Source organism: Trichosurus vulpecula, chromosome 4, assembly GCF_011100635.1.
Source record: "Trichosurus vulpecula isolate mTriVul1 chromosome 4, mTriVul1.pri, whole genome shotgun sequence".
NCBI classification, from domain to species: Eukaryota; Metazoa; Chordata; class Mammalia; order Diprotodontia; family Phalangeridae; genus Trichosurus; species Trichosurus vulpecula.
In genome coordinates, this window is record NC_050576.1 from 371765647 (window position 1) to 371791731 (window position 26085).

Sequence of the window (26085 nt, forward strand, 5' to 3'; positions counted from 1 at the left end):
TGGCTCAGTTATCAATGATTCTACTACTTCCTCTAAGTTAAGGAATGCTCAGACTTCTATCTGATTCTGAGATAAGCTGCTCTCTTCTGTGCAAATTCCTTTTTTTTTTGTTGCTCTGTCTTTTTCAGTTGTGTCCTATTCTTTATGACGCCATCTAGGGTTTTCTTGGCAAAGATGCTGGAATGGTTTGCCATTTCATACGCTAGCTCATTTTTCAGATGAGCAAACTGAGGCAAACAGGGTTAAGTGACTTGTCCAGAGTCACACAGCTAGGAAGTGTCTGAGCCCAGATATAAACTCATGGAGATGAATCTTCCTGACTCCACACCCAGCACTCTATCGACTGTACTACGTTGCTGCCCCCCAAATCCATAGGATATGATGAAGTGCAATGGTTAACTGAAGATGTACAGGCCCTAGTCATACTAGGTTCTGATTGATTTCAGTGCTTGAAATTAGTCCATTAGTCATTTTCTTTAAAACATTAAGCAGCTCAGGAGCAGGAGAAGAATAATCAAATTAAGATTTGCTAGTTACCTCCCCAGCTTTAGGGCTAGAGAGCAGAGCCAAAAATCCATCCAAAGCCTCCCTTTTATAAAGGGCTCAGAATTTCCATCCAGTTCCCACCAGCTGCTCTGCTTAGTTTCGACACCACAAACATCATCCCTCTGTGCTGGTCCGCCTCTGGTAACACCCTATTCTGCTTCTTGTTGTATATTTTCTTCCCTCATTAGACTGCAAGCTCCTTGAAGGCAAGGCCTGTATTTCCTATTTGTATCCCCAGCACATAGCATAGTGCCTAGCACACAGTAGATAATGAATCAATGTTTCTTGACTATATTGAAATAAGTTAGGAATGAATAGCAGTTAGTCTTGAGGATGTGGAAAGGTCATGAGGCAAATATTTAAATCATTGAAAAGTTGAGAGAATGAAATTGAGTAGGTCACAACAACAAGGATGAAGAGATGGCACCCTTGGCAATGAGCAGAAGGAGGCCGGTGATGTGCTGCTCTCTTGGTCATAGCAGAACTTCCAGTCTATCCTAGCGGAATTAAAATGATCAGCTTGGCACTGCAAATGATTCTTTTCTTCTGGGAGCCTGACGTATACATTTCTGTGACATTTAGTAAGATGGGATGACAGGATATTTAAACAGTTTATTCCAGATTATTATAATAGCTTGCACTTATCTGGTGCTTGAAGGTTTACAAAGGATTTTACATATATAATTTCATTTTATCCTCACAACAACCCTGGGAGTGTTATTATTGTCAGCATTTTACAGATGAGGAAGTCAAGGCAGGCGTAACTAGAAAACATCTGAGGCAAGATGTGAATTCAGCTCTTCCTGAGTCCAGTTCCATCCCTCTGCCCACTATACCGGAGGTGTCAAACTGCATGTGTCTGTAATGTTCTTGAGTAGGGCAGGAACTAGATTAAAGTGCAATTGGGAAATAGTTAACAAAATAAACAAAAATATCTAGAACACGGACAATCTTAACATGTAGTTTTCTAAGTCAACATGCAGTCTGCAGGAGGCTGTTTTTATTTGATTTTGACACCACTGCACCACCTAAACTGCCTATGAAAACACCAATAATATTTCTGTACCAAAGACGTGTCAGTTTCTTTGTATGTCTGTGAGAAGAAATATTTTATAATTAGCTCCAAATTATAGCAATCAGTTTTTACTTCAGTGGTCTTTGGGAGCCAGAATAGATGAATAATAGGTGAGTTAATTTGAATCCTGATTGAGTTCACTGATTGGAATGAATAAATTGATAGTTGACAGAATATTTTGGAAATGTTTTTGAAATAATTATTCCTTTAACTTTCAGTTAAAAGTAGAAAAAGAAAAACCTGATAGGTGACAGGTCTGAGTTCTCATTAAGCATACTTGCATTTATTTATTATACATGGTTCTGTCATTAGTATTAGTTAAGTCACTTAATATCTCTCTTCCTTAGTTTTCTCAACTATCAAATGGGAATAATTATTTGGGAAGTAGATAGTAAGTCAATTATGCATGTCTTAAAAGGATTTCCATATATGATAAGGGCTCAGTTCAGGTTAGATCTCATACATTGTTAGTGGACAGACACCATATGTAATTAATTTTATGACTTCGTTGATGTTCAATGGCTTAGGAAGAGCCAAATTTATGAGGAGCAGAAAAGATAACAAAACAAAAACAAAACCTAATAGCAATCCAAGACTAAGGAGTGACAGAGTGTGAACAGCTGGATAAGGGAATGGGATACATGGGTGGAGGACAGTTCTTTGTTTAACTGGTTAACTATAGAAAAGAGGAAAATAAGGACAGAAGATGGACTGGGAGAACAGGGAAGGACTAAGGTCTCAGTGAGGATAAAGAGCAGATGGGGAGGAGGGAGGTGGTAAGAAAAATAAGTGGGATTGTGATCAAAGTCAGAAATTTCAAAGATCATGAACTTGGAGAGGCAGGGGATAGTTTGAAATCACAGTGAGATCTAAAGTATAATCACCCAGGAATGGCCAAAATTCAGTGGAAGTAAAGGGGATGGAAGTGAAAGACGTCAATGAATTGGGTAGATCCTGCATTTAAAGGATTTTTGGAGTTACTGGGAATTAAGTGAAAGCGATGAGGTAGAGAAGAAGATTTTTCACCCAGAAAAAGTGAAACAAAAATTTGTAGATAGATGCAACAAGGTATGGGCAAGGTTACAGCATTGTGTGGTTTGAGTTCAAAAAAAATGTTGCACAGTAATGTCGACAATCTGTATAAGGGCAGTTTTGAAGAGACAGCATCAGTTGAGATGGTATGTCCTACTCACAATCCTTCCATTCACTCTAATAGTGCCTCTTTCCTCATTCCTTCCTGTTCTCTCATAAATACTTAACAGTTATCAATATCAGTCAATAAACAGTTAGTGAATGTGTTTTTATGCCAACATAGTGTTACTGTATTTGGTTGTGTATGTTTCTGTCTGGAAGGCGCCCTCGCGCGCGCGCATACACACATACACACACACACACACACATACACACACACACACACACACACACACACACACACACACACACACACTTGTGTTCTGTTGCAGGCCTTAAATGTTTAATTCTTTCCTGTTAGACCATGGTTTTTATCTCCTTTATCACTCTCCATGGGGTGGAGTCCAAGCACATTGTATTCATGCACAAGACATTCTGTCTCTCAGCTCTGGGCACTTTCCCTGGCTATCCCCCCCCACCCCACCCCCCGTGCCTGGAATGCTCTCTGTCCTCTTCTCTACCTCCTGGCTTCCTTTAAGTCTCAACTAAAAATCCCCTTTCCTGTAGGAAGCCTTTCCTAAAGTCCTTCTCAATTCTGGTGGCTTCCCGCTCTTAATTATTTCCTATATAAACTGAATATAGTTTGCGTATACTTGGTTGCTTGTTGTCCCTTCCATTAGATTGTGAGCTCCTTGAGGGCAGGACTATCTTTTACCTTTGTTTGTACCCCTGGCACTAGTAGGCACTTCATAAATGTGAATGGTTAATTGATTGCTGAGTATAAGGTTAAACCTCAGAGTTATTTTGATTTGCATTTCTCTTATAATTAGTGATTTGTAGTGTTCTTTCTTGTATACTTTATAATTGTTCTTTTGAGAACTTACTGTTCATGTCTTTTGACCTCTTATCTGTTGGGGAAAACGTGTGTATGTGTATGTGTGTGTGAACATACATGCATACATACATATATACATACATATATCTTAATTGTTATATCTTGGATATCAAATCCTCATCAGATATTTGATATCAGAGATATTTGATACAAATATTTTTCCCATTCAATCACTTTATTCTTATCCTAGGTGCATTAATTTTTTCTTCACAGAAGCTTTTCAGTTTCAAGTAATCGCAATTTATTTATATTATCTTTTGTAATTTTTCTCCGTCCCTTCTTTAGTTAAGAATACATCTTCTGCACCAACACTATGAGAAATATATGATCTGACTCTCTTCTAAATTTTTAATGGTATGATCTTTAATATTAAGGGCATGTATCCACTTAGACTATATTGTAAAATGTGGGGTAAAGTATTGTCTAAGTCTAATTTTTGCTAGACTTTTTTTTTTTCAGTTTTCCTTGCAGTTTTATCAAATAAGTTTTTTTTCCAAGTAATTTAAGTTTTCCAGTTTATCAAACACTAGGTTATTGAGCTTTGTCATTTCTGATTTCTTGTCTAGTGTGATCTATCTTATCTATATTGCTCTATCTCCCTATTTTTTAACCAGTACTAGATAGTTTTGATGACTGCTGCTTTATTATATTAATAATCTGAGGTCCAGAACTGTCATTCTTCTTTCATCGCTAACTCTTTTCATAATTTCCTTCAATACTGTAGATGTTTTATTTTTCCAAACAAATTTCATAATTATTTTATCTAGTTCTATAAAGTATCCTTTGTGTAATTTGATTGGTATAGCCCTAAAAGTGCAAATTAACTGGTAGTATTATCATTTTTATTATATTAGTGCAGCTCAGCCATGAGCAGTGAATATTGTGCCAGCTATTTATGTTGTTTTTTGATTTATTTAAGGAGCACTTTGTAATTAAATCTGTGCAAAAATTCTGTGTTCTGCCTTTGTTGTTAAGTCTTTCAAGGAATCTTAGATGATTTGCTGTGTTTAGGAGATCTTTCTCGTGGCTGTTAAGATTCCATTTTGCTCTACCCAATTAAATGAGTCTCTTTTAGTTAACAAACCTGTTGTATTCTCTTCACCCTGCTTTCTTTCTCAATGAAAGGACTCACTGCCATGTGCAGCTAGAAGTGTTATACCCAGAGTGACAGACAGCTGTATCAGACCATCTCATCATCTCAGCTCTGCTTCCTCTGCGTTGCCCTTCCCTTTCAACCATAAGGTCAACCATGAGGTCATTGCAATGTATTCCTGCTGACTATCACCATTGTTCTTGACCACCGTTCTTGTCTGGTGTTCCAGGCTTGAGATTGGCAGGAAATGAGACATTCATGAACCTTCTAACATCATCATAGGGGAAGGCAGCAAAAAAGGTAGTGGAAAACATAGTAGAGGAGAGAGAAAAAGGGGAGACTCCACGTTTGTAAGCTCTATGGAAGCCTCACCTCTCAATATGATAATGGAGATTATTGTATAGTTGAAAGATGGATTTGGAGTCAGGAAGACCAGGTTTTGAATCCTGCTTCAGACATTTATTGGCTCTGTGACCCTCTCTGGGAAAGTCATCCAACCTCTCTCCGCCTCAGTTTCTTTGTCTTCATAGGGTTTTTGTAAGAATCAAATGAAATAATAATATGTAAAGCATTTTGCGAATTTTAAAGCACTCTATAAATGGCATCTCTCATGGTGCAGAAGAATAATTCAGAGAACAAGTCAGGAAGTGCTGAACATGACAAACACCAGATAACATCGCAGAAATAAGATTGATTATGTTTCAGCAGACAGGAAATGATTAGTGACTGATCTAGGAGTCCTTTTGAAGTCAGTTGTATGTGTCCAGTTAGACCACCTACTTGTTTGTTTTTTTTTTATTTCTTACTTTTCAGAACTTTATTTTCCAAAACATTTCTTCAGTATCCTCCCTCATGCCCGCATTTTCATTAATGTCTCTGAATCGTTAAGTACGTGTTAATTTATTTTGGAATATCTTACTGAATTATTTATAGACTTTTTTTGCCTTCTCATCCTCTGCAGCAGGTGTTGCATTTGCTACATTTGCTGTCATGATATTCTTTTTACAAATTCTTGTCATGGGACTTCTGGTTAAGGTGGTGACATGAAAGATCATTCATTACTGCACAAAAAGACAGATGTCGATGGAGGCAGAGTGAAGTCTCACCAGGGAAACCAGCATAAGCACAGATAAATGCAGGCGCTGGAAGAATTGGGGAAGAGAGCTTCTCCAGCAGCAATGCCTAGATATAGATACATAGATAGATAGATAGATAGATAGATAGATAGATAGATAGATAGATAGATAGATATAGATGTATATGTGTATATATGTATATAAAATATGTGTGTATATAGATATAGATGTGTATGTGTGTACATATGTATATAAAATATGTGTGCGTGTGTGTGCGCGCGCGCACGTGTGTGTGTGTGTATCAGAGAGGAGCCAGTGAAGCCATCATGAACTAGTACCACAAGTACACTTCAAACCAGCCAGCCAGTGATCCGAGCAGGCCGGTTGTAAGCTATCCGTTACAAACTAATGTAATCAGAGACCTGAAACTAGTTCACCACTTACCTGTCAGAACAGAAGTGAGGACATAACCTAGTCCTATAGCTTATTCAGTGGGAAAAGGGGCCCAGGCATGCACTCCTCAGAGAACTGAGCACCACATTAGGAAGGAGGACTGACTCAGTACCTAGATGCCAGGGGATAAAATCAGCTCTCAATTTAGGATCTTGAAGCAAGACCCAGAAGCAATCAAACATGGTTGGACACCAACAGATGGAATAAAGACTTAAAAGGCTATATCATAAGCAAATTAGAGGAGCAGAGAAGATACTGATTGAAACTGCTACCTGTTGGGAAAGAGTTCTTAACCAAACAACGGATGGATAGGATTGAAAATAAAAAGGACAATTTTGATTATGTAAAATTGTAATGATTCTACAAAAGAAAAATCGATGCAATTAAAAGAGAAGGAAAACAGAAGGGAAAATCTTTGCAGCAAATTTCTCTAATAAAGGCCCAACATAGGAGATATTTAAGGAATTGATATAAATACATAAGAATAGCCATTCTCCAATAGAGATATAAATGGTCAAAGGATATGAGTAGATGTTTCTCAGAGGAAAGGAAATCTGTTTACAACAACATGAAAAAAATGCTCCAGGCCATTAATAATAAAAGAAATGGAAATTAAAACAGCTCTTGAGTTTTTACCTCACACTCATCAGATTAGCAAAGATAACAAAAAAGCAAAATGATGATTGGTAGAGGGGTGATGGGATAACAGAGACACAAATGAGCTATTGGGAGAGCTGTTGAGTGGCCCAAGAATTTTAAAAATCAGTATGGAGCCATTCTCTAAAAGTCATTCAACTATGCATACCACTACTAGGAAAAAGAGAGAAAAGACTCCAGTGTCCAAAAACTTTTTTAGAAGGACTCTTTGTTGTGGTAAAGAACTAGAAACAGAAACACATTAATTGGAGGATGGCTGAACTTTATGGTATATGAATGTAATGTAGTATCATACCATTAGAAATGATGGAAAGGATGGGTTCAAAGAAACTTGGAAGGATATGTATGAACTGACACAGAGTATAGTGAGCAGAAACAGTGCCATTTGAACAATAACAGTATTATAAAGAAAAACAACTTTGAAAGACTTAAGAACTGTAATCTATACAGTGACTAATTACAATTCCAGAAGACTGATGATAAACCTTGTTTCCCACTTCTTGACAAATGATAAGCTAGTAGAGGTACAGAATGAGTACATATGTGAATTCATTTTGCATAACTATACTTATTTGTTAAAAGGAAGAGCTTTAATTTTTCTTTTGGGGGAAAGGCAATTAAGAGGGTACTAGGGGCACCTAATAATGTTGAATTAATGAGTATAATATCACTTTTTCTTGATGTTTCAGGATCCTCATTCTGAACACTATTAATGTGTGATAGTACAGTAATTTTTTTGCTTCCTGTCTCATTTCAACACGTTTTTATCGAATACCTGGTGACTTCAGGCTTTCTGAGGGAAATCCTTACATCCCCTGCAGCATCTAGAACAATATGTTGTAGTATAGAGAGTTGCCTAATTTTTCAGATGGCTAGATGAGTGGGTGGATAAATGAATGTAAGATAAATGCTGTAATTGATAGGTCTTCCTGCCCTCCTGGAATTTACATTATAATAGAGGAGATAATTATATAAAATTAATAGAAAAATACTGTGCATAGAATCAAGAAAACTGGTTCAAATCCCAGATCCAATATTTGCTTTATAATCATACAAGTTTCTTAACTTCCCTGAGTCTCACTTTCCTCATCTGTAGAATAGGGATCTTAATATAGTGCTGATTTAACAGTGTTGTTAGGGGAAAAAATTGCTCTGTAAATATAAGCTTATTATTAGAATGTTAAAGTGCAGCAAGAGGTAAGAGGAGTATAGTTATTGCAGGGAAGTGAAAGTCAGGGAAAGCTTTGTGGAGGGGATGGGATTTTAGCTGGATGGATTGGCAGGATTTGAGCTGAGAAAAGAACATTCTAGCTAGAAGGAAAAGCCAAAACTTGCTGCAGTCAGATTGTCAAGTGTCTTTCTGCTCCTGCACCTGCAGCTGCCTCAGTCTTGTGCCCTTTATCCCCCTTCCGTTTTGATGAGTCTAATCTGTTGTCAGCTGAGGAAAATACATAATTAAATTTCAGGTTTGCATATTAAAATTAAGTTGGGTCATTGTGGTAATGGATAGAGAGTGAGTGAGCCTTGAAGTCAGGAAACCCTATGTTCAAGTCCCATTCCAGGGCAAATCACTTAACATTTCATTGCTCAAGACAACCCTACCCTTTGCGGAGATGGTTCTGACCGGCCCTGATCAGTAGAGAGAGTTTTCTACACTGGGTGTTCCCCTAGACTAGTGAAATCACAGGTCCGGCCCTGTCCCTATCTTATAGCAAATTAGAGTCAGGTAACTTGAGTCAGAGTTCAGAAGCAACAATATATGGTTTAATTTCGTTGACCTTGTAACTGCTAGGTTGAGTATTCAGAGACCTCTTTTTACTTATTTCCTACTCCATTTGCATTATCAGTGGGGTTAAAGATGCCTTAAATTTGACCTCCAGATAAGTGTTGTTTACTTTCCTGAATTATTATGCAATTTTCAAAGCTAATTTTTATCTGTTTCACTGAGTTGCTTTGGAGGTGTGTAGCATTTTGGTTGATAATAAAATGGTAGCCCGATAATATCTACTAATGATGTTGAAATAGCATGGCTATCTTCCTGTCCTCTGTATGGAGCTGAGAATAATACTTCCTCTTCAATGCAGTATTCCTCCCTTCTAAACTTTACATAGCAAAATAGGTTGTTGACAATTCATTAGTTCAAATTTGGAGCTTTTAAATAGGAAACACCTTTATTCCCTTTTCCCCCTGCTAGCCTCCCCCACTCTATATTCACACTTCTGTTATGCTGCAGTTTCCCTTCTTACTGGTGGTAATACCAGCTAGAGAGCTGTTTGGATTGTCAGCAGAAATTTCCTAAGTGTTCCCTGCTTTATCAGTTTATCTCCTCTTCCCTTTTCCTCTCAGCTGCTTATTTCCATACTGCTGGTATAGACAGTCAAACCAGCCTGGGAATAACATTGAGTGGAGTTGTGATAAGAGAGATGATGATTGGTGGGTTTTGGTAAAAGGGTCATGATGGGGCGTACAGGATGAGGTTTCGTAAGTCTCTGTTGGTTTATAGAGAATGGGATTAGAAGACTGTATGTAGTATGTAATATATAAAATATATATACAATATATATTGTATAAGTAACTCTCATAGATACAGACTGTATCTCAGTGGTGGTAGCAAACTTCTTTGTTTCTCCAACACATGCTAAACTTCTTTAGAAATCCTTTCTTTTGCTATAATAATGACATCTGACATTTATATAACACTTTTAAGTTTGCAAACTACATTATATCATTTGATTCTCGCAGCATTATGATTGTTATTCCTGTTTTACAGATGAGGTAACTGAAGCTGTCAGAGTCATACAACTAATACCTGATTATAAATTTAAACCCAAGTATTTTGTATTCTGATTTCAACATTCTGCTACATGTTATTGTGAGAATCAGATCAGTGTACAGCTTTTTGTTGTTTGGCCATTTCAGTCATGTCTGACACTTCATGACCCCATTTGGGGTTTTCTTGGCAAAGATACGAGAGTAGTTTGCCATTTCCTTCTCCAGCTTATTTTACAGATGAGGAAATAGAGGCAGAAGGGGTTGAGTGACTCGCTCAGGGTCACACAGCTAGGAAGTATCTGAGGCTGGATTTGAATTGAGTAAGATGAATTTTCCTCCCTCCAGGCTTAGCACTCTATCCCCCACACCACCTATAGGTATGTCAAAATTAATGTGTGTTCAAATAATGTAAAATTCGATTTAGTGAAAATTATAAAATATCCCATTGTATTTAATGTCAGGCCAAAATTCAGTTACTGTGACACATATGAACTGGTTGAGGGATGTGATATGTTTCTGCATACCATGTTACCAACAGTTGTGTTAATTTTTTTTTAAAGAGCCCTTTAAAAAATGAATGAAAAGGAGAATATTTCAGAAGGAAAAACTACATGTGCAAAAAAACAACAGAGGTTTGTTTTTACATTAGAACAAAACATTCATGTAGTTGAATGGCATAATCGTGGTCACAGTAACTCTAAAATAGGCCAAGATGTTAGAATGAATCTACATTACAGAATATTGTGAAATACACAAATGATTTTTTTAAAAGGCTAAAAATGCATCAGCAATTGAGGCTTTACAAACAACTATGAGAAATAGAAGTGTTAAAGTGATAGAAATGGTGCTTCTTTTAGCAGTATGAATTGAAGATTATAATCAAAAATGCATTCCTCTTACCAGAGCACTCATTCAAACAAAAGCTTCAAGTTCATTTAAGGCAGTGAAAGAAAATGGAAGTAAAGGGAGTAATGATGAAACTTTGACTGCAGTTGTTGGTTGCTTCAGTCACTTTAAAAATCAAGTTCAATTGTATAATGTTAATGTTACTGGAAAGGCAAACAGTGAAGATGAGGATACTAAGTATCCTGGTTTTGCAGAGAATCATTGATGCAGGTTTATACACTGATCAACAAATTTTTAATTTGGATAAAATAGGCTGATTCTGGGGAAAAGATATCTTCCAGAACTTCTATTTCTTAGAAGAAAACTCAGACTGAATTTCAAGTGCCTAAGATTACCTAGCACTTATTGGGAGGTAATATGGAAGGAAATTTTAAATTAAAACCAACATTTGTTCACATTTTTAAAATCCTCATGCTCCGAGAGGCTATATTCATCAATTCCTTCTAGTTCTTTCATGGTCAGTTAAGAAAGTATGGGTGACTAAAGTTGTTTTCAAAGACTAGTTTTCAAGTTATTTTAGCCCAACTGTTGAAAAAATATTGCAGAGACAACAATCGCATTTAAAGCATTACTGATTTTAGATAATGCCCCAGGTCATCCAACTACACTTGGTTCATTGTGCGAGAATATGAGCATGCAAATTCACCAAGATGTGGATTAAACTCTCTGCTGCTCCTACCATCATAAGAAGACAATTCATCTCTACTGCTAAAATATTTAAATGACAACAATGCTTTCACCATATCATCACTGTAAGTTTATCTTTGGGTACAATATTTAGTAATTTTTTAATTTTTAAAAATTTTTCTCTCTATAGCTACTACTTTGTAGTAAACCTGAATCAGAAATAGATTTTTCTTATCCTTTGCTGTCATATTATTAATAAACAGATGAAGCCTTGTTTAAAAATTTTTTCATTGCATATTTCCATTGGGTTAGCATGAATTATCATATTTTCATTTTAATTTCAAATGGTGTGAATTTGAATAATGAGAACTCTTCACAGGATTCATTATTTGAAATACTCAGGACAGACCTAGCAGTGAATGTAGAGCTTTGTAAAACTCTAAGTGAAATGCAAGTAAGTCATTATCATCAGTTATTTTCTAAGTCTTCATTGATCAGCTGCTCCTAGTAGAAGTTGAACCCAAAAAAGCATAGAATGTTGGACTTCCCTCAGACACTTCTAGGCCAGTTCAGCCTCTCTGCACCTCAGTTTCTTCATCTGTTAAATGGGGATAACATTGGCATCTACCTCCAAAGGCTGTTAAGAGGATCAAATGAGACAATCTAAATTACTTTACAAAGCTCCAGCTACTGCCTAAACACTAGCTAGCTCCTACTGTATTACAAGTGAGTGTTTAATTCAGTAGAATAGAGTATGACTCTATAGCAGGGGTGGGCAACCTGCAGCCACATGGGGGCCTTCTGGGCCCTCGGGTACAGTCTTTTGGCGGAGTCCGAGTTTTATAGAACAGATCCTTTTATTAAGGGGATTTATTCTGTGAAGCTTGGGTTCAGTCAGAGAGTCACACTTGAGGACCTGTAGGGCCACATGTGGACTTGAGGACACAGGTTTCCCCCCCCTGCTCTGTAACGTCTCTTCCATCAAGGGTCTCCCATGTATATATTAAAATCAGAAAGAATCCTTGATAGATGTAACTTTTTTCAGCAGTCCCTTGAATATTGGCATCAAGCAGGATCTGAAATGGAGAGACACGTATTTGCCAAAAGTGTTTGTTGTCATCGTCGTAGAGGATGTCCTCTGTAAAATCTCAGTGGAAGCCCTCTTCCGTTGTACATGATGCTTCTACAACTGCTTCTACATGTTGATAACTTTGAATTGATTGTATGAAGCTGAAAAGTAGGTCCTTTTCCCTTCCTGTTGATCTCTCTGGGGCACAGACCTAGTAGTCCTCCTGTGTTTTTAAAATCAGTAGATCATAGGATGGGATAATTAACTTACCAGCAGCTAAGTGGTTCAGTGGATAGAGTGCTGGGACTGGAATTAGAAAGACTCATCTTCCTGAGTTCAGGTCTGGATTTGGACACTTCCTAGCTGTGTGACCCTGGGCAAGTCACTTAATCCTGTTTGCCTGTGTTTCCTCAACTGTAAAATGAGCTGGAGAAGGAAATGGCAAACCACTCCAGTATCTCTGCCAAGAAAACCCCAAATGAGGTCATGAAGAGTCAGACACGACTGAAAACAACTGAACAATAACCACAAAAATTAATTTACCATTTCCCTGATAAAGTCTTGATAATAAAGTGTGAAAGTACAAATTTACATTTTCTAGTTATTGCCCTGTAATTTGCCTCTTTTCACACATCATACAACATTGAAACAAAAATAATCTTTACCTCCTCTTTCCCTTCCCTTCTTCCTTCTATCACCACCTTCTCTTCTTTCCCTTCTTCCTTTTTTTTTTAAACTTAACTTTATAGTAAGAAACCAGAAATATATAGTCAATAAAGTGTTTTTAGGCTAGCACATAGAATAAATAAAGCACACCAAGGAAAAGAAAGCATATTTACAAAATATCTCTTTTGCCTTCTTTTTTAGTAGTAATATGGAATCTTTAAGTGGTTTTTCATGATGACATTCAGGCTTTTGTGTCATACTGCTTAATTTTTGTTTTAACTTTTGTGGTCAGTGAAAAAGAGGGCCTTTAAGAATACAAATATTTATTCTTATACTGTGACCCAAATTTCCCTGTTTTGATCTGTATTTTCCACTGCTAGTCATCACTAGTTGTCTTTTGTTTGGAGACATTTTGGTTATCCTGCTTAAAAATAAATGCAAAATACTGAGCATAATTGTGCTTAAAAACAGTTAAAATTGTGTTTCTAAACTGCAAAAGTATTTTTTCATCAGAGCAGGAAATGAAGAAAATGTTAGCTAAGTTCAGATCTGGTATGAATAATGAGCTAGGACATGGTAAGAAAACCACTTTGATCTGGAAAAACTTGAAACTGAGCACTTTGAATTTCTAAAAACTGTCCTTTACAGGCTTTTAGCTCAACCCCTTTCTAAATGAAGCATGACTCCAAATTACAGTATTCGTGATTCGTGATACATGATTTTCTGTCCTCTTCTTAAAGGTCACTTGTTCTGGGGGACTTATTAATTCCTAAAGTAGCTCATTTCATTTTTAGAGAACTCTGGTTCCCAAAGTTCTTTTCTTCACATTGAGCCACGGCGTTTCTCCTTTTAACAACCAGCGATTAGTTCCTGTTTCAGTCCTTTGGGACCAAGTCCAATCTGTCTCTTTCATGACAGTCTTTAAAATAAAGTCAGTCATCTATCTCTTAAACTTAATCTTTTCCCTCTTCTTTCAACTGATCTTTACATGGCATGATTTTAATTTTCCCCACTATCCTGGCTGCCCTCTTATACCACATTCTAGCTGGCTACTGTAATTAACACTCAGAAAGGTAAAGTTTTATGAAAGTGGACAAAAGGAAGGCCATAATATGAAATGAGGGTTTGTTTGTAAATAGTATGAGTTTCTAGACAACGTGTAAATGGCAAGACTCTTGGAAATTCCAAGAGCCAGTTTCTAGTAGTTAAGTGGTCAAAGAATTATGAACAAAATAATTTTCAAAATAAAAATTACAAACTGTAAAGGACTATGTGAAAGATTGTTCCAAATTAGTAATGAGAGATGCGAATTAAAAAAACTCTCAGGTTTTGCCTCACACCTTCCAAATTTGTCAATCAACAGGTATTTATTAAGGGCTGACTCTGTCCCAGGCACTGTACTAAGTGCTAGAGATACAAAAACAATGAATAAAATAATTGTTAAACACAGTAAGCTTATATTTCAGTATAATTACAACCAAGGAGACAACAAGGACACATACAAATACATACAGAACAAATACAAAATGGTTAAATATAAGGTAGTTGGAGAGAGAGTTAGAACTGCATTAGCAGTGGAGTGTATTGGGAAAGGCTTCTTCATGCAGAAGATGGTACCAAACTGACAATGATAGCGGATGATGCAATGTTAGAAGTGCTGCTGAAATACGTTAATGTGCTGTTGGGAGAGCTGTGAGTGGTTGAGTACATTCTAGAAGAAAATTTGTAATCATACAAGAAAAGACGCTAGTTTCTTCATACGCTTGACTCAGAGATCCTACTGGTAGGCATGTACCTCTATATATATCAAAATATTAATTTCAATACTTTTTATGGTAGCAAAAAAAAATAAGTGATGGATCAGTTGGGGAATGGCTAGATCAGGGCTATCCAAAATGCAGCCTGCAGTGTGATTTTATGCAGCCCACCTGTGGGTTTTAATTTTCACGAGCAAAAAAATAAAATAATAATTTGCATGGAATGCAAATTAGACTTTTAAATTCTATCACTAATACATAATCTCATTGATGTTAATTTTCTTTGGTGTTTTTAAGCAGTATTACAGACAGAAGATATTGCCTGGAATTTTCAGTCGATCTGCTATTATCTGTTATTATCCTTTTGGACGGCATGGAAAATTACAGAAAAATCAAAGTACACCATATTGACATTTGTATTTTTTTTTATTCTTACAGCTGGGCAAAGACAATAAAGTATCTTTAGTTTTAAAGAAACTGTGGCTTTTCTGTCACTGTACTACTTGTAATATATATCAGCGGTTTTTGTAGCAGTTATGTGCTCCACCCAGATGACCAAGAGCTAAGATTGCTCTCCAACGCTATTGTCTGTATTTGACCATTTGCCAGGGAGATTAGTTAAAGATTAATAGAATGTGAAAGGTGCTTGTGATAGGAAGATATTTTTATTTTGGTGGGTTTTTTAAATAAATTGTTTTCATTTTTTTTCTATCTAGTTCTCAAAATGAAGAGTGAGAACTTCCTTTTCCCATTTTAAGAATCAACAAATTATTTTGCTTTACTGAATTAATTTGGTTTTCTTGGTTTGTGCTCCTAAGCACATACTAAGAGGCAGCACAGCAGAATGAATGAGTACTGGACCTAGAGCCTGGAAAGCTTACATTCAAATTCTACGTCAGATACTTAAGCACTGAGACTCAATATGGAAATATGTTTTACATGGTTGCACATGGACAACCTATATCAGATTGTTTACCTTCTCCGGAAGGGAGGGAAGGAGAGAATTTGCAACTCAAAGCTTTAAAAAAAAAAACCCAAATGTTTTGACATGTAACTGAGGGGAAAAAATAGAATGTTATTTTAAAAAGCACACTGTGACTCAGACAGGTCACCTAATCTCTATGAGCCTCAGTTTCCTCATTTATAAAAAGGGAATAATAATAGCATCTACTTCATAGGTTTGTTATGAAAATCAAATGAAATGATGAAATCACCTTTGCAAACCTTAAAGTACTAAGTAAAAGTGATCCGCTATTGTTAATAACAGCAATAAATATTCACCCATTTGGTAAAGTTTGTTAATATACATCAATACATTTGCTATACATTGATTAAATGCCTGTTATATAATGCACTAATAACTAGGGGAAAGAGGTTAAATAGAACAGTCACTCTCTCAGAGGAAGTCGTTGTTTGTCCTTCATTCTAGAAGACATCAGGAAGGAGATGTCACGACTTGCAAGTGAATTGGATTTAAGTGAGGCAGGGCTGTGCAAAGTCACCAGCCTCACTCTCTCCTCAGGTGCCATGTGGGTCCAGTGGCAAGATACAGATCAGGACTAGTAGAGGATGGCCCCAGATGCAGTGGGAGGCTTTGGCCTTTTTAAGCTAAGATCTTTCCCAGATCTCAGTTTGTCTCAGGCAGTGCCCATTCAGTGACTTAAAGCTAGGTGAAAATGAGGCAAAAAATGATCTCTTTTACCCAGTCAATAAAATAAAATCAATCTGGGAGGGGAAGACCCTCAAAGTTTCTGGCCAAAACAGAAACAATTGCTATTTACACTTACCGTGAGCCCTCAGAATCCAAACAGTGACCACGTAAGGCTTGGCCTGGAACCCATTGTTGGCCAATCAATGAGGGCCGGAGTGATTTAGGTTTAAGGTATGGTCCATGAAAAGAAATCTAGGATGAAAACCCCAAGATATCTTACTAGGTTTCAGTGATCAAAACTTATATTCCTTTAGGCAGAGCTCCCCTAGTTCAGGGTATGATTCCCTGTGTAGACAAAGGGAGAGGAAGGAGGGAGGGGGCTGCATTTCTCAACTAGAACTGGCTAATTGGGTCCCCAGTGGGGCAGCTACTACTATTCACTGATTCTTGTTTTCCTTCATTCTCCAAGAGGACCATGACATCAGGAAGGAGATGTCATGACTTGCAAGTGAATTGGATTTAGGTGAGGCAGGGTTGTGCAAAGTCACCAGCCTCACAGGTCAGCTAACCTAGTAGTAACTATATATATATATATATATATATATATATACACACACACACATATATATACATATACATATATATGTATATAGTGGCTTATCATTTAAAATGACTTCTCTCCTTGTTAACCCCTTTAAATCTCAGGAAAAGAAGTACTCTGACATGTAAGAATGCCATTTTCAGTTCTGTGTCTATTTGATACTCAGACATTTAAAAGATTCCTATATTTGTATGTTTTTGTGAATTTTTTTGCATTTTAACCATTTTGTTGGGATTTTTTTTTCTTTTAGATTGCTGGTATGTGTTATACCAATAGTGTATTAAAAGTTCATGAGGTTCTTTGCATACCCCGCTGGATGGCAAAGTTGTTTTCTTGGACACTTGAACCCATCTTCTCTTCTTCGGAACCAACCAATGAAGTCAGAATTGGAATGGGAGCAACCGTAGACATTCAGAGGCAGCAAAGAATGGAACTGCTTGATCGTCAGCTTATGTTATCTCAGTTTGCACACATGAGGCGGCAGCGACAGCAGCAGGTACTTAATTTTTTTTAAACCCAGTAGTTAACAAGTAGGCACTTATCAGACTAATCAGCTCTTTTTTCATTTTTATATGATTTGGCATCAAGCTACAGATTAGTGGGATCATAGATCTTCATGCTGGAGTGGCCCATGAGTCACCATGTAATCTATAAGGCAGACTTCGTTTCTTCAGATAGAACATGCATTTTCCCTAGTAGCTAGTCAGCCTTTTCAGAAAGAGAAACATTTATATACTTAATTATTAACTTGAGTAAACCATACATCATTCTGTTTGTTTCAGACGAGTATAAGTTCTTGGAGAAACACCAACCTAGTTAGCAAGAAGTGATATTTATCTGGCTTTCTATCAGGTAAAAGCCACAGTGTCTTCCTGTTAACATCCTTGTAACGCCTCATTGACAGACAAATGTAACCACTATTAATTTTCCTTGATTGAAAAGGAGAAGACACAAAGGAAAGTTCATAAGGATTTGTCCAAATACCGACTTAATCTCGTTGTTATCTTTCCTTTGGAAAATGTTTATAAAGTGTTCATTTGCATAGGATAGTTTGCTGACAAAAATCAGATGCCACAGTTTACTAATTACCAGGCAGAGCTTAAAATACAGTAAAATCTCATTACAACAATATTGATTCAGAGTAATTTAAACAACATGACTGGATCCTTTTTTGTTGTTAATAAATGCTGGATAATTCAAGCACATTACTTCAAAAGTGCTTTGCTGAGGGGGCGGAGCCAAGATGGCGGCTGGTAAGCACGGACTACAGTGAGCTCCGTACCCGAGTCCCTCCAAAAACCTATAAAAATGGCTCTGAACCAATTCTAGAACGGCAGAACCCACAGAACAGCAGAGGGAAGCAGGGCTCCAGCCCAGGACAGCCCGGATGGTCTCTGGGTGAGCTCTGTTCCACACGGAGCTGGGAGCTGGGAGCTGGGAGCTGGGAACGGAGTGGAGCAGAGCCCAGCCTGAGCGGCGTGGACGATCCAGACCAGAAGCCGGGCGGAGGGGGCCCTAGCGCCCTGAATATGTGAGCTGCGGCAGTTACCAGACCCCTCGACCCACAAACACCAAAGACTGCGGAGAAGGTTAGTGGGAAAAGCTGCGGGAGTGGAAGGAGTTCGCGGTTCGGCTTCCAGCCCCGGGGGCAGCGGAGGTGGGGCAGCTACAGCTGTTGTTACTTCCGGCTCCAGGCCCACCTGGTGGGAGGAATTAAGTGGCGGATCACAGCAGGGGTGCACAGCCTGCCGAAGATCTGAGCCCAGCCTGGACTGGGGGTCCTTGGGGATGGAGGAGTGCGGCTCTGACAGAGCTGGCACCTCCCCCCCAAACGTAGAACATAGAACTCTGTAATCTACAAGCAGTCATACCCCACTGAAAAACTCAAGAGTCAAGTTAGTTGGTTGGGAATATGGCCAGGCAGCGAAAACGCGCCCAGATTCACTCTCAGACTTTGGATTCTTTCTTTGGTGACAAAGAAGACCAAAACATACAGCCTAAAGAAGACAACAAAGTCATAGAGCCTACAACCAAAGCCTCCAAGAAAAACATGAACTGGCCCCAGGCCATAGAAGAACTCAAAAAGGATTTGGAAAAGCAAGTTAGAGAAGTAGAGGAAAAATTGGGAAGAGAAATAAGAAGGATGCGAGAAAACCATGAAAAACAAGTCAATGACTTGCTAAAGGAGACCCAAAAAAATACTGAAAAATACACTGAAGAAAACAACACCTTAAAAAATAGACTAACTCAAATGGCAAAAGAGCTCCAAAAAGCCAATGAGGAGAAGAATGCCTTGAAAGGCAGAATTAGCCAAATGGAAAAGGAGGTCCAAAAGACCGCTGAAGAAAATACTACTTTAAAAATTAGATTGGAGCAAGTGGAAGCTAGTGACTTTATGAGAAATCAGGATATTATAAAACAGAACCAGAGGAATGAAAAAATGGAAGACAATGTGAAATATCTCCTTGGAAAAACCACTGACCTGGAAAATAGATCCAGGAGAGATAATTTAAAAATTATTGGACTACCAAAAGTGCTTTGCTCTTCCCATTCCTTACCTTTTTTGGTTCCTTACATTCCTGAAGTAATGAGATTTTACTATATTTATTTTTGGTGAGCCTTGTTCATTCTTCTCATCAGCCTGATTTTTCTTTAGATAAGTAGATGAGTCATGACATAAAAGGACTTCTGTCCTGTATTTTCATAAGCTCGATTGCTGAGGACAGGACAGGGAAGGGACAGCCAAAGGATTTTTGTCATTTTTTCATTGTGTCTTAGTATTAATACAAATATATTATTATAATAGCAGTACTGCTTGACCACAAGTTATTAAGCCTTGTTATTTGTTAGGACATAAGGAAATCACTGTCTTTGCTTTATATACAGTCACCCCCATGTAGTTTAGTGTCTTTAGAAATTCAACCAGATGCCCATTGTCTATACTTTAGCCACTACAAGGGGAAAACTATAAAGAATACCATAAAGGATCAGGGAAAAGTACCACCTGAAATTATTTGTACTTGATTCATTTGATGCTACTAAGTATTACTGTGGTATATATTTTGATACTTCAGAGCTGTGTAATTATAATGTGAGACAGCATAGGTGTTGGTACTCTCTCCTCTGCTGCAGATCCTATACATTCGTATCCTGTAAAACTTCTTTTCATTTCTTTCTTACCTCAATTCTCCTTTGAGGACCTACCCAACCATCTGGGAGCCTTCCTCTAAATCTCGTAACTTGTAAAAAGATGAGCACACAAGATGTCCATTTTTTCTCTCTCACTCTTCTAACATGACCGTTCTTTCTGTGGCAATATGGAATATCTGATAACGTTCTTTGTGCCACTTCCCCAACACTGTTCTTCACCAGAGGTTTTCAAATCTCCCAGTTTTCTATCCGCTTGCATATCATTGTCTGAACAATAGACATTCTTCATCCACTTTGTCTTCGATGTGTGGATAGCCAGGCTGGACTCTGTTGAGTGAATTTGCAGAGCATCGTCAATGAGCTGCTTGAGCACAGTGGCACCTACAAATAGGAGCATCTGGAGGACCATCGTTAGGGAATCTACACTGGATATTCTCAATGACAAATACCTTTAGCAAGAATATGTCCCCCTGTTTTTTGTCTCATTTGATATTAATAATCAGAAGAAGGATTGGTGGGCAAAGGGGATGGGGATATTTTTGTATGATTTATGCTTCTAGATATTTATGCCTTAGATTACCTCACTAATGTAGGTAACTGTTTTGTTTTTTTTTTTTTTTTCACAATTTTGGATGTTATCTCCTCATAATAGAGAAGGATCTCTGGGAGTTGAATAGCTGTCAGTTTGTGTTATTGAATAGCCAGTGGTACTAACAACTAAATTAAATTTAAATTTAACAAATTTACCAAATGCTCATTTACAAAATCATAGCTTCAGAGTTGAAAGGTAGCTCCAAAGTCACCTGGTTTAATTCATATTCCAAAAAAGAATTTTCACTGTATCGCACTTCAGTGTTTTGCAATTTTTGCTTGAAAACCTCCAATGAGGGGAATCTTAAGAAAGTTTTCCTTACTCAACCTTAATTTTGCCTTGCTGCAACTTACACCCATCACTCCCTATTCTCCCCTTGGAGACCAAATAGAACAAAATTAATTTATCATCTGTATGACAGCTTTTCAAGTACTTAAAGGGAGTTATCTTGTCCTGGCTGAGTTTCTCCTTCTTTGGAATAAAAATGACCAGTTCCTCTAACTGATCCTCATGTGATGCAGACTCAAGGCTATCCACTATTCTGGTTGCCCTTCTCTAGACACTTCAACTTACTCACATCCCTCTTTCTTCATTAACACTCACCTGTATAAGGCTACAGTGACAATGGAACAGAGCACCTGCCTTTAAGGAGCTTATATTCTGCTGGGATGACAAGCATGCTGAAATTAAAACAGGGGCCATTGGGTTCCACAGAAAATGATTTAGGCAAAAACTTCATTAGGAGAAATAGTGAGAGGTTAGAAGTAAAGGGGCAAAGGAGAGAGATAAAAGGAGATTCTTTCATTCTGGAAACTCCTTTTCATGCTTCATCTCTGGGGAAGCTGGGTTTTATCTCCCTTGGTCCTGGCTAGCTACCTTCTCTGGTTGGCTTGACTTATTCTCCTTTGATCAGAAGGTGGAAAGGTTCCCCAGGGCCGGGGACGTAAACTATCTAGAACAGTGTTAGCATGGGATTTTATTTTAATCTATTTCTATTATTGTGGACATGCTTGAACTGGATCAATCTAGACTTAATCTTTTATTATAGAAATTCAGATCTTTAAACCATAATGTTTTCACTGTATCCTCCCTCCAATTTAAAGAAGCAAGTCAAAGCATTAGTAAAACTTATAACTTTGGAAAGTTTCCTTATAACTGAGGAAAGTAAGCAATTATAATCACTTTTCTTCAAATGCTTTAGAAGAGCTGAGATTTCGCTACTCTATGTACTCCCACTATTGACAAAGATAGAAACCAAAAATATCCAAAAATATTTGTCATGTGATGGCCAACTTCTTTAAACTTGCCTAGGCTGGTCCTCATTCAGCAGACTCAACGTCTATCACCATGTATATACTTGATAATTTTTCCAGTTTGATAGGACCTACCAGAACTTATTTTCTTGTAGTTCATCATGGGTTTGCTTCCATGTCATAAAGAGGTATAGCCAACTTAGTAACCTTCTACAATGAATTGCCGTTTATACAGAAATTTTGAGGGAAGTGATATTCAATTTAATTGAATGCTCTGGTTTTAATAGATAGTGACCATAAGTCATGTAAAGATGAACAGTTTTCAGAGAATTTGTATAAAATGAAAATTTTTGCAGTGAGCAAAACCTGGATAATCAGGATAATAAAAATGCAAAATGGTCCTCAGTTCTGTCTGACCTCCTGCTCCTGCCCTGCTAATGATGGAGTGATAAAAAAGGAGACAGAGGGAGCTAAGAATCATAAGGCTTTAGAAGACCCTAAACATTAAAAGTTGTTACTTTAAATATAAGATCCTTGACATGCTGCTAGAACAATTGAATAAGATTAATTTTGTTATTCTCGTTATAAAGGAGAACTTAAAGAGAGAAGTTAAATTAAATCAAAGGACCATGCTTAGGTTCTCGTAAAAGCACATAAAGGAATTGTAGTTGGTTTTGCATCATGGTAAAAACCATCAAGCAATTATTATTTCATCATGAACGTAAGCAAAAAGACAACCATGAAGATAGGGGAAGTTTATGCATTAGTCAACACTGGTGGCAGAGGATAAAGACAAAGAAATTCCACCAAAAACTTAACAATAGCCTCTAAGGAAAGCCAATATCATATACCAACAGCGTGTATAGGAAACAACACTATTGCTTTTTGCAGTTTATATGAGAGTTAGAGGTAGCTACATGGCTTAGATGGCCTACATGGATAGAAGACTGGGCCTGGAGTCAGGAAGACCTGAGTTTAAATCTGGCCTCAGACACTTACTAGTGTGTGACTATGGGCAAGTGACTTAATCTCACTTTACCTCTGGAAAAGGAAATGGCAAACCACTCTAGAATCTTTGCCAAGAGAACCCTATGGACAGTATTGGCATGCTGTAGTCCACAAGGTCAGGAAGAGTCAGACACAACTGAGTGACTGAGCAACTGTCTTAGAAAACCCTAAAGAGTCAAATTTAAAAGTTAATTGAGAGTACAAGTCATTCTCCAATTGATAAATGGTCAAAGGATATGAACAGGCAGTTTTCAGAGAAAGAAGTTAAAGATATCTATAGGCATATGAAAAAATGCTCTAAATCATTATTGATTAGATAAATGCAAATCAAAAGAACTCTCAGATACCACATCTTTCCTGTCAGATTGGCTGACATGCCAAAACAAGAAAATGATAAATGCTGGAGAAGATGTGGGAAAATTGGAACACTATTGCATTGTTGGTGGAGTTTTGAACTGATCCAACCATTCTGGAGAGCAGTTTGGAACTATGCCCAAAGGGCTATAAATATGTATACCCTTTGACTTAGGAATACCACTGCTAGGGCTGTATCCCAAAGAGATCATTGAAGGGGGAAAAGGACCCATATGTACAAAAATATTTATAGCAGCTCTTTTTGTGGTGGCAAAGAATTGGAAATCAAGGGGATGCTCACCAATTGGAGAGTGGCTAAACAAATTGCAGTATATGAATGTAATGGAATACAACTGTGCTCTAAGAAATGAAGAGCAGATGGACTTCATAAGAACCTGGAGCGTCTTTATATGATCTGATGATGAGTGAAGGGAACAGAACCAGGAGAACATTGTACACAACCGGAGACACATTGCTTCTGTGATGATTAACTTTGATAGACTTGGCTTTTCTCAACAATGCAAGGTTCTACGACAACTCCAAAAAACTCAAGATAGAAAAGGCTGTCCACATCCAGAGAAAGAATTATGGAGTCTGAATGCAGATTGAAGCAAACTTTGCTCCCTCTTTTTCTTTATTTTATTTTATTTTATTTTTGTTCTTGTTACATCTTTCTCATGGTTCATTTCATTGGTTATGATTCCTCTTTACAAATTGATTATTGGGAAAATAAGTTTAATGCGAAGGTATATATAGAACCTATATCAGATTATATGCCGTCTTGGTTGGGGGAAGAGGGGAGGAGAGGGAGGGAGAGAAAATTTGGAACTCAAAAACAAGTGTTGTAAACTAAAAAAAAATCAATTAATTAATCTAAAAAATTAAATAAATAAAAAAGTTAACTGAAAAAACAAATTCAGCAAAGTTGAAGAATATTATATCCATATCATGAGCATTTCTATATATTACCAACAAAACCCAAAGAGAAAATTCCATTCAGAATAACCATAGAATATATAAAATACCTAGGACTCTGCTTACCAAGATACAAGCAGAAACTATATGCATACAACTACAAAATGATCTTTATGTTAGTAAAGACAGATGTAAGTAATTAGAGAAATATTAGCTGCTCGTTGGCAGGCCAAGCCTAATGTAACAGAAATGACAGTAGCACCTAAATTAATTTATGTACGTCGTACCATGCCAATCAGACTACCAAAGTTTTACTTTTTAAAGCTAGAAAAAATAACAGAATAGATCTGGATGAATGAAAGGTCAGGAATCTCAAGGAAAGTGTGGGAAAAAGTAGCAAGGAAAGGGAATCTAGCCATACCAGGTCTTAAACTGTGCTACCAAGCAGTGATCACTAAAATGGTTCAGCAGTGGTTAGAAGAACAGACGAGTTGATTAGTGGAACAGACTGAGTACACAGGATCCAGAAGCCAACAGTCATAGCACCATAGTGTTTGGTGGGGATGAGGGAAGAAGGGAATAGGCATGCAGACTACTATGTGCCAGGCCCTGTGCTAAGTGCTTTGCAAATATCATCTCCTCTGAACCTTACAACAACTCTCTGAGGTAGGTGAGGTAGTTTCCTCCACTTTACAGTCGAGGAAACTGAGGCAAGTGGAGATGAAGTAACTTGACCAAGATCACATAGCTAGTAAGTTTCTGAAACTGGATTAGAACTCAAGTCTTCCTGACTCCAGGCCCAGCCCTCTATCCATTGCCCCACCTTAGCTGCCTATAGGCAGCTTTTAAAGATCTCATTTACTGGGTACAGGCTCACTTTTTGAAAAAAAAAAAAAAACTGCTGGTAAAACTGGAAAGCAATCTGGTAGAAACTGGTCACTGATCTCACTCTGTATGCCGAGATCTCCGAGTCAGTACATGATCTAGACACAGTGACATCCTAGGTGAATTAGAGGAGGGACGAGAAAGAGATTACCTTTTGGATATATGGGTAAAGGAACAATGCATGATGAAGCAGTGGATAGAAAGCATCGTAGAATGTAAAAGACAATTTCAGTCATGTAAAATTAAAACATTTTTGCACAGACTAAACCTATGCAGTTAAAATTAGAAGGGAAACAAGCAACTGGGAAAAAGACTTTGCAATAAGTTTCTCTGATGAAGGCCTGCTTCCTAAGTTTTTATGAGAGCAAAAGCCTGATAAATGATCAAAAGATATAAACAGACAGTCTTCAAAGAAAGAACTCTAAGCTATTGAAAAACATATGGGAAAAAGTGCCAAATCATTAATAATTGGAGAAATTAAAATTAAAGAAGCCATGAGTCCCTGCCTCACACTCATCAGATTGGTAAAGATGACAAAAATGGAAAATGACCATTTGGGGGGACAGTGGGGAAAAAGCGTACTATACACTGTCGACAAATCTGTGAATTGGGCCAGCCATTCTGAAAAGCAGTTTGGAATTATGCACCAAAAATCACTAAACTATGCATATCCTTTGGCTCACTTATGCACCTGCTTAGCCTGTACTCCCAAAGTATCAAAAAAAGGGGGAAAAGACTTATGTACAAAAATATTTAGAGCTATCCTTTTTTTTTCCTGTGGTGGTGGTGGTGATAGTAGTAGTAGTAGTCGTGGTGGTGGTGGTGGTGATGGTGGTGGTAGTAGTAGTAGTAAAGCACTGGAAACTGAAAGAGCGCCAGTCTAGTGGGAAATTGGTAGACAAATTATGCTTTGTTTGTTTTTTACTAGCATTTAAGTACTTCAAGGTTTACAA

The 26085-nt window shown here is 37.5% G+C and overlaps 1 protein-coding gene across 1 annotated transcript in view; it reads left to right on the plus strand.

Moving 5' to 3' along the window:
* UBAC2 (UBA domain containing 2) overlaps positions 1-26085 on the plus strand; it is a 245180-nt gene that overhangs the window by 166425 nt on the left and 52670 nt on the right. Inside the window, exon 7 of the mRNA XM_036753855.1 lies at positions 17226-17471. Within this exon, the coding sequence (XP_036609750.1) occupies positions 17226-17471 (246 nt within the window). The remainder of the gene's footprint in view (positions 1-17225; positions 17472-26085) is intronic.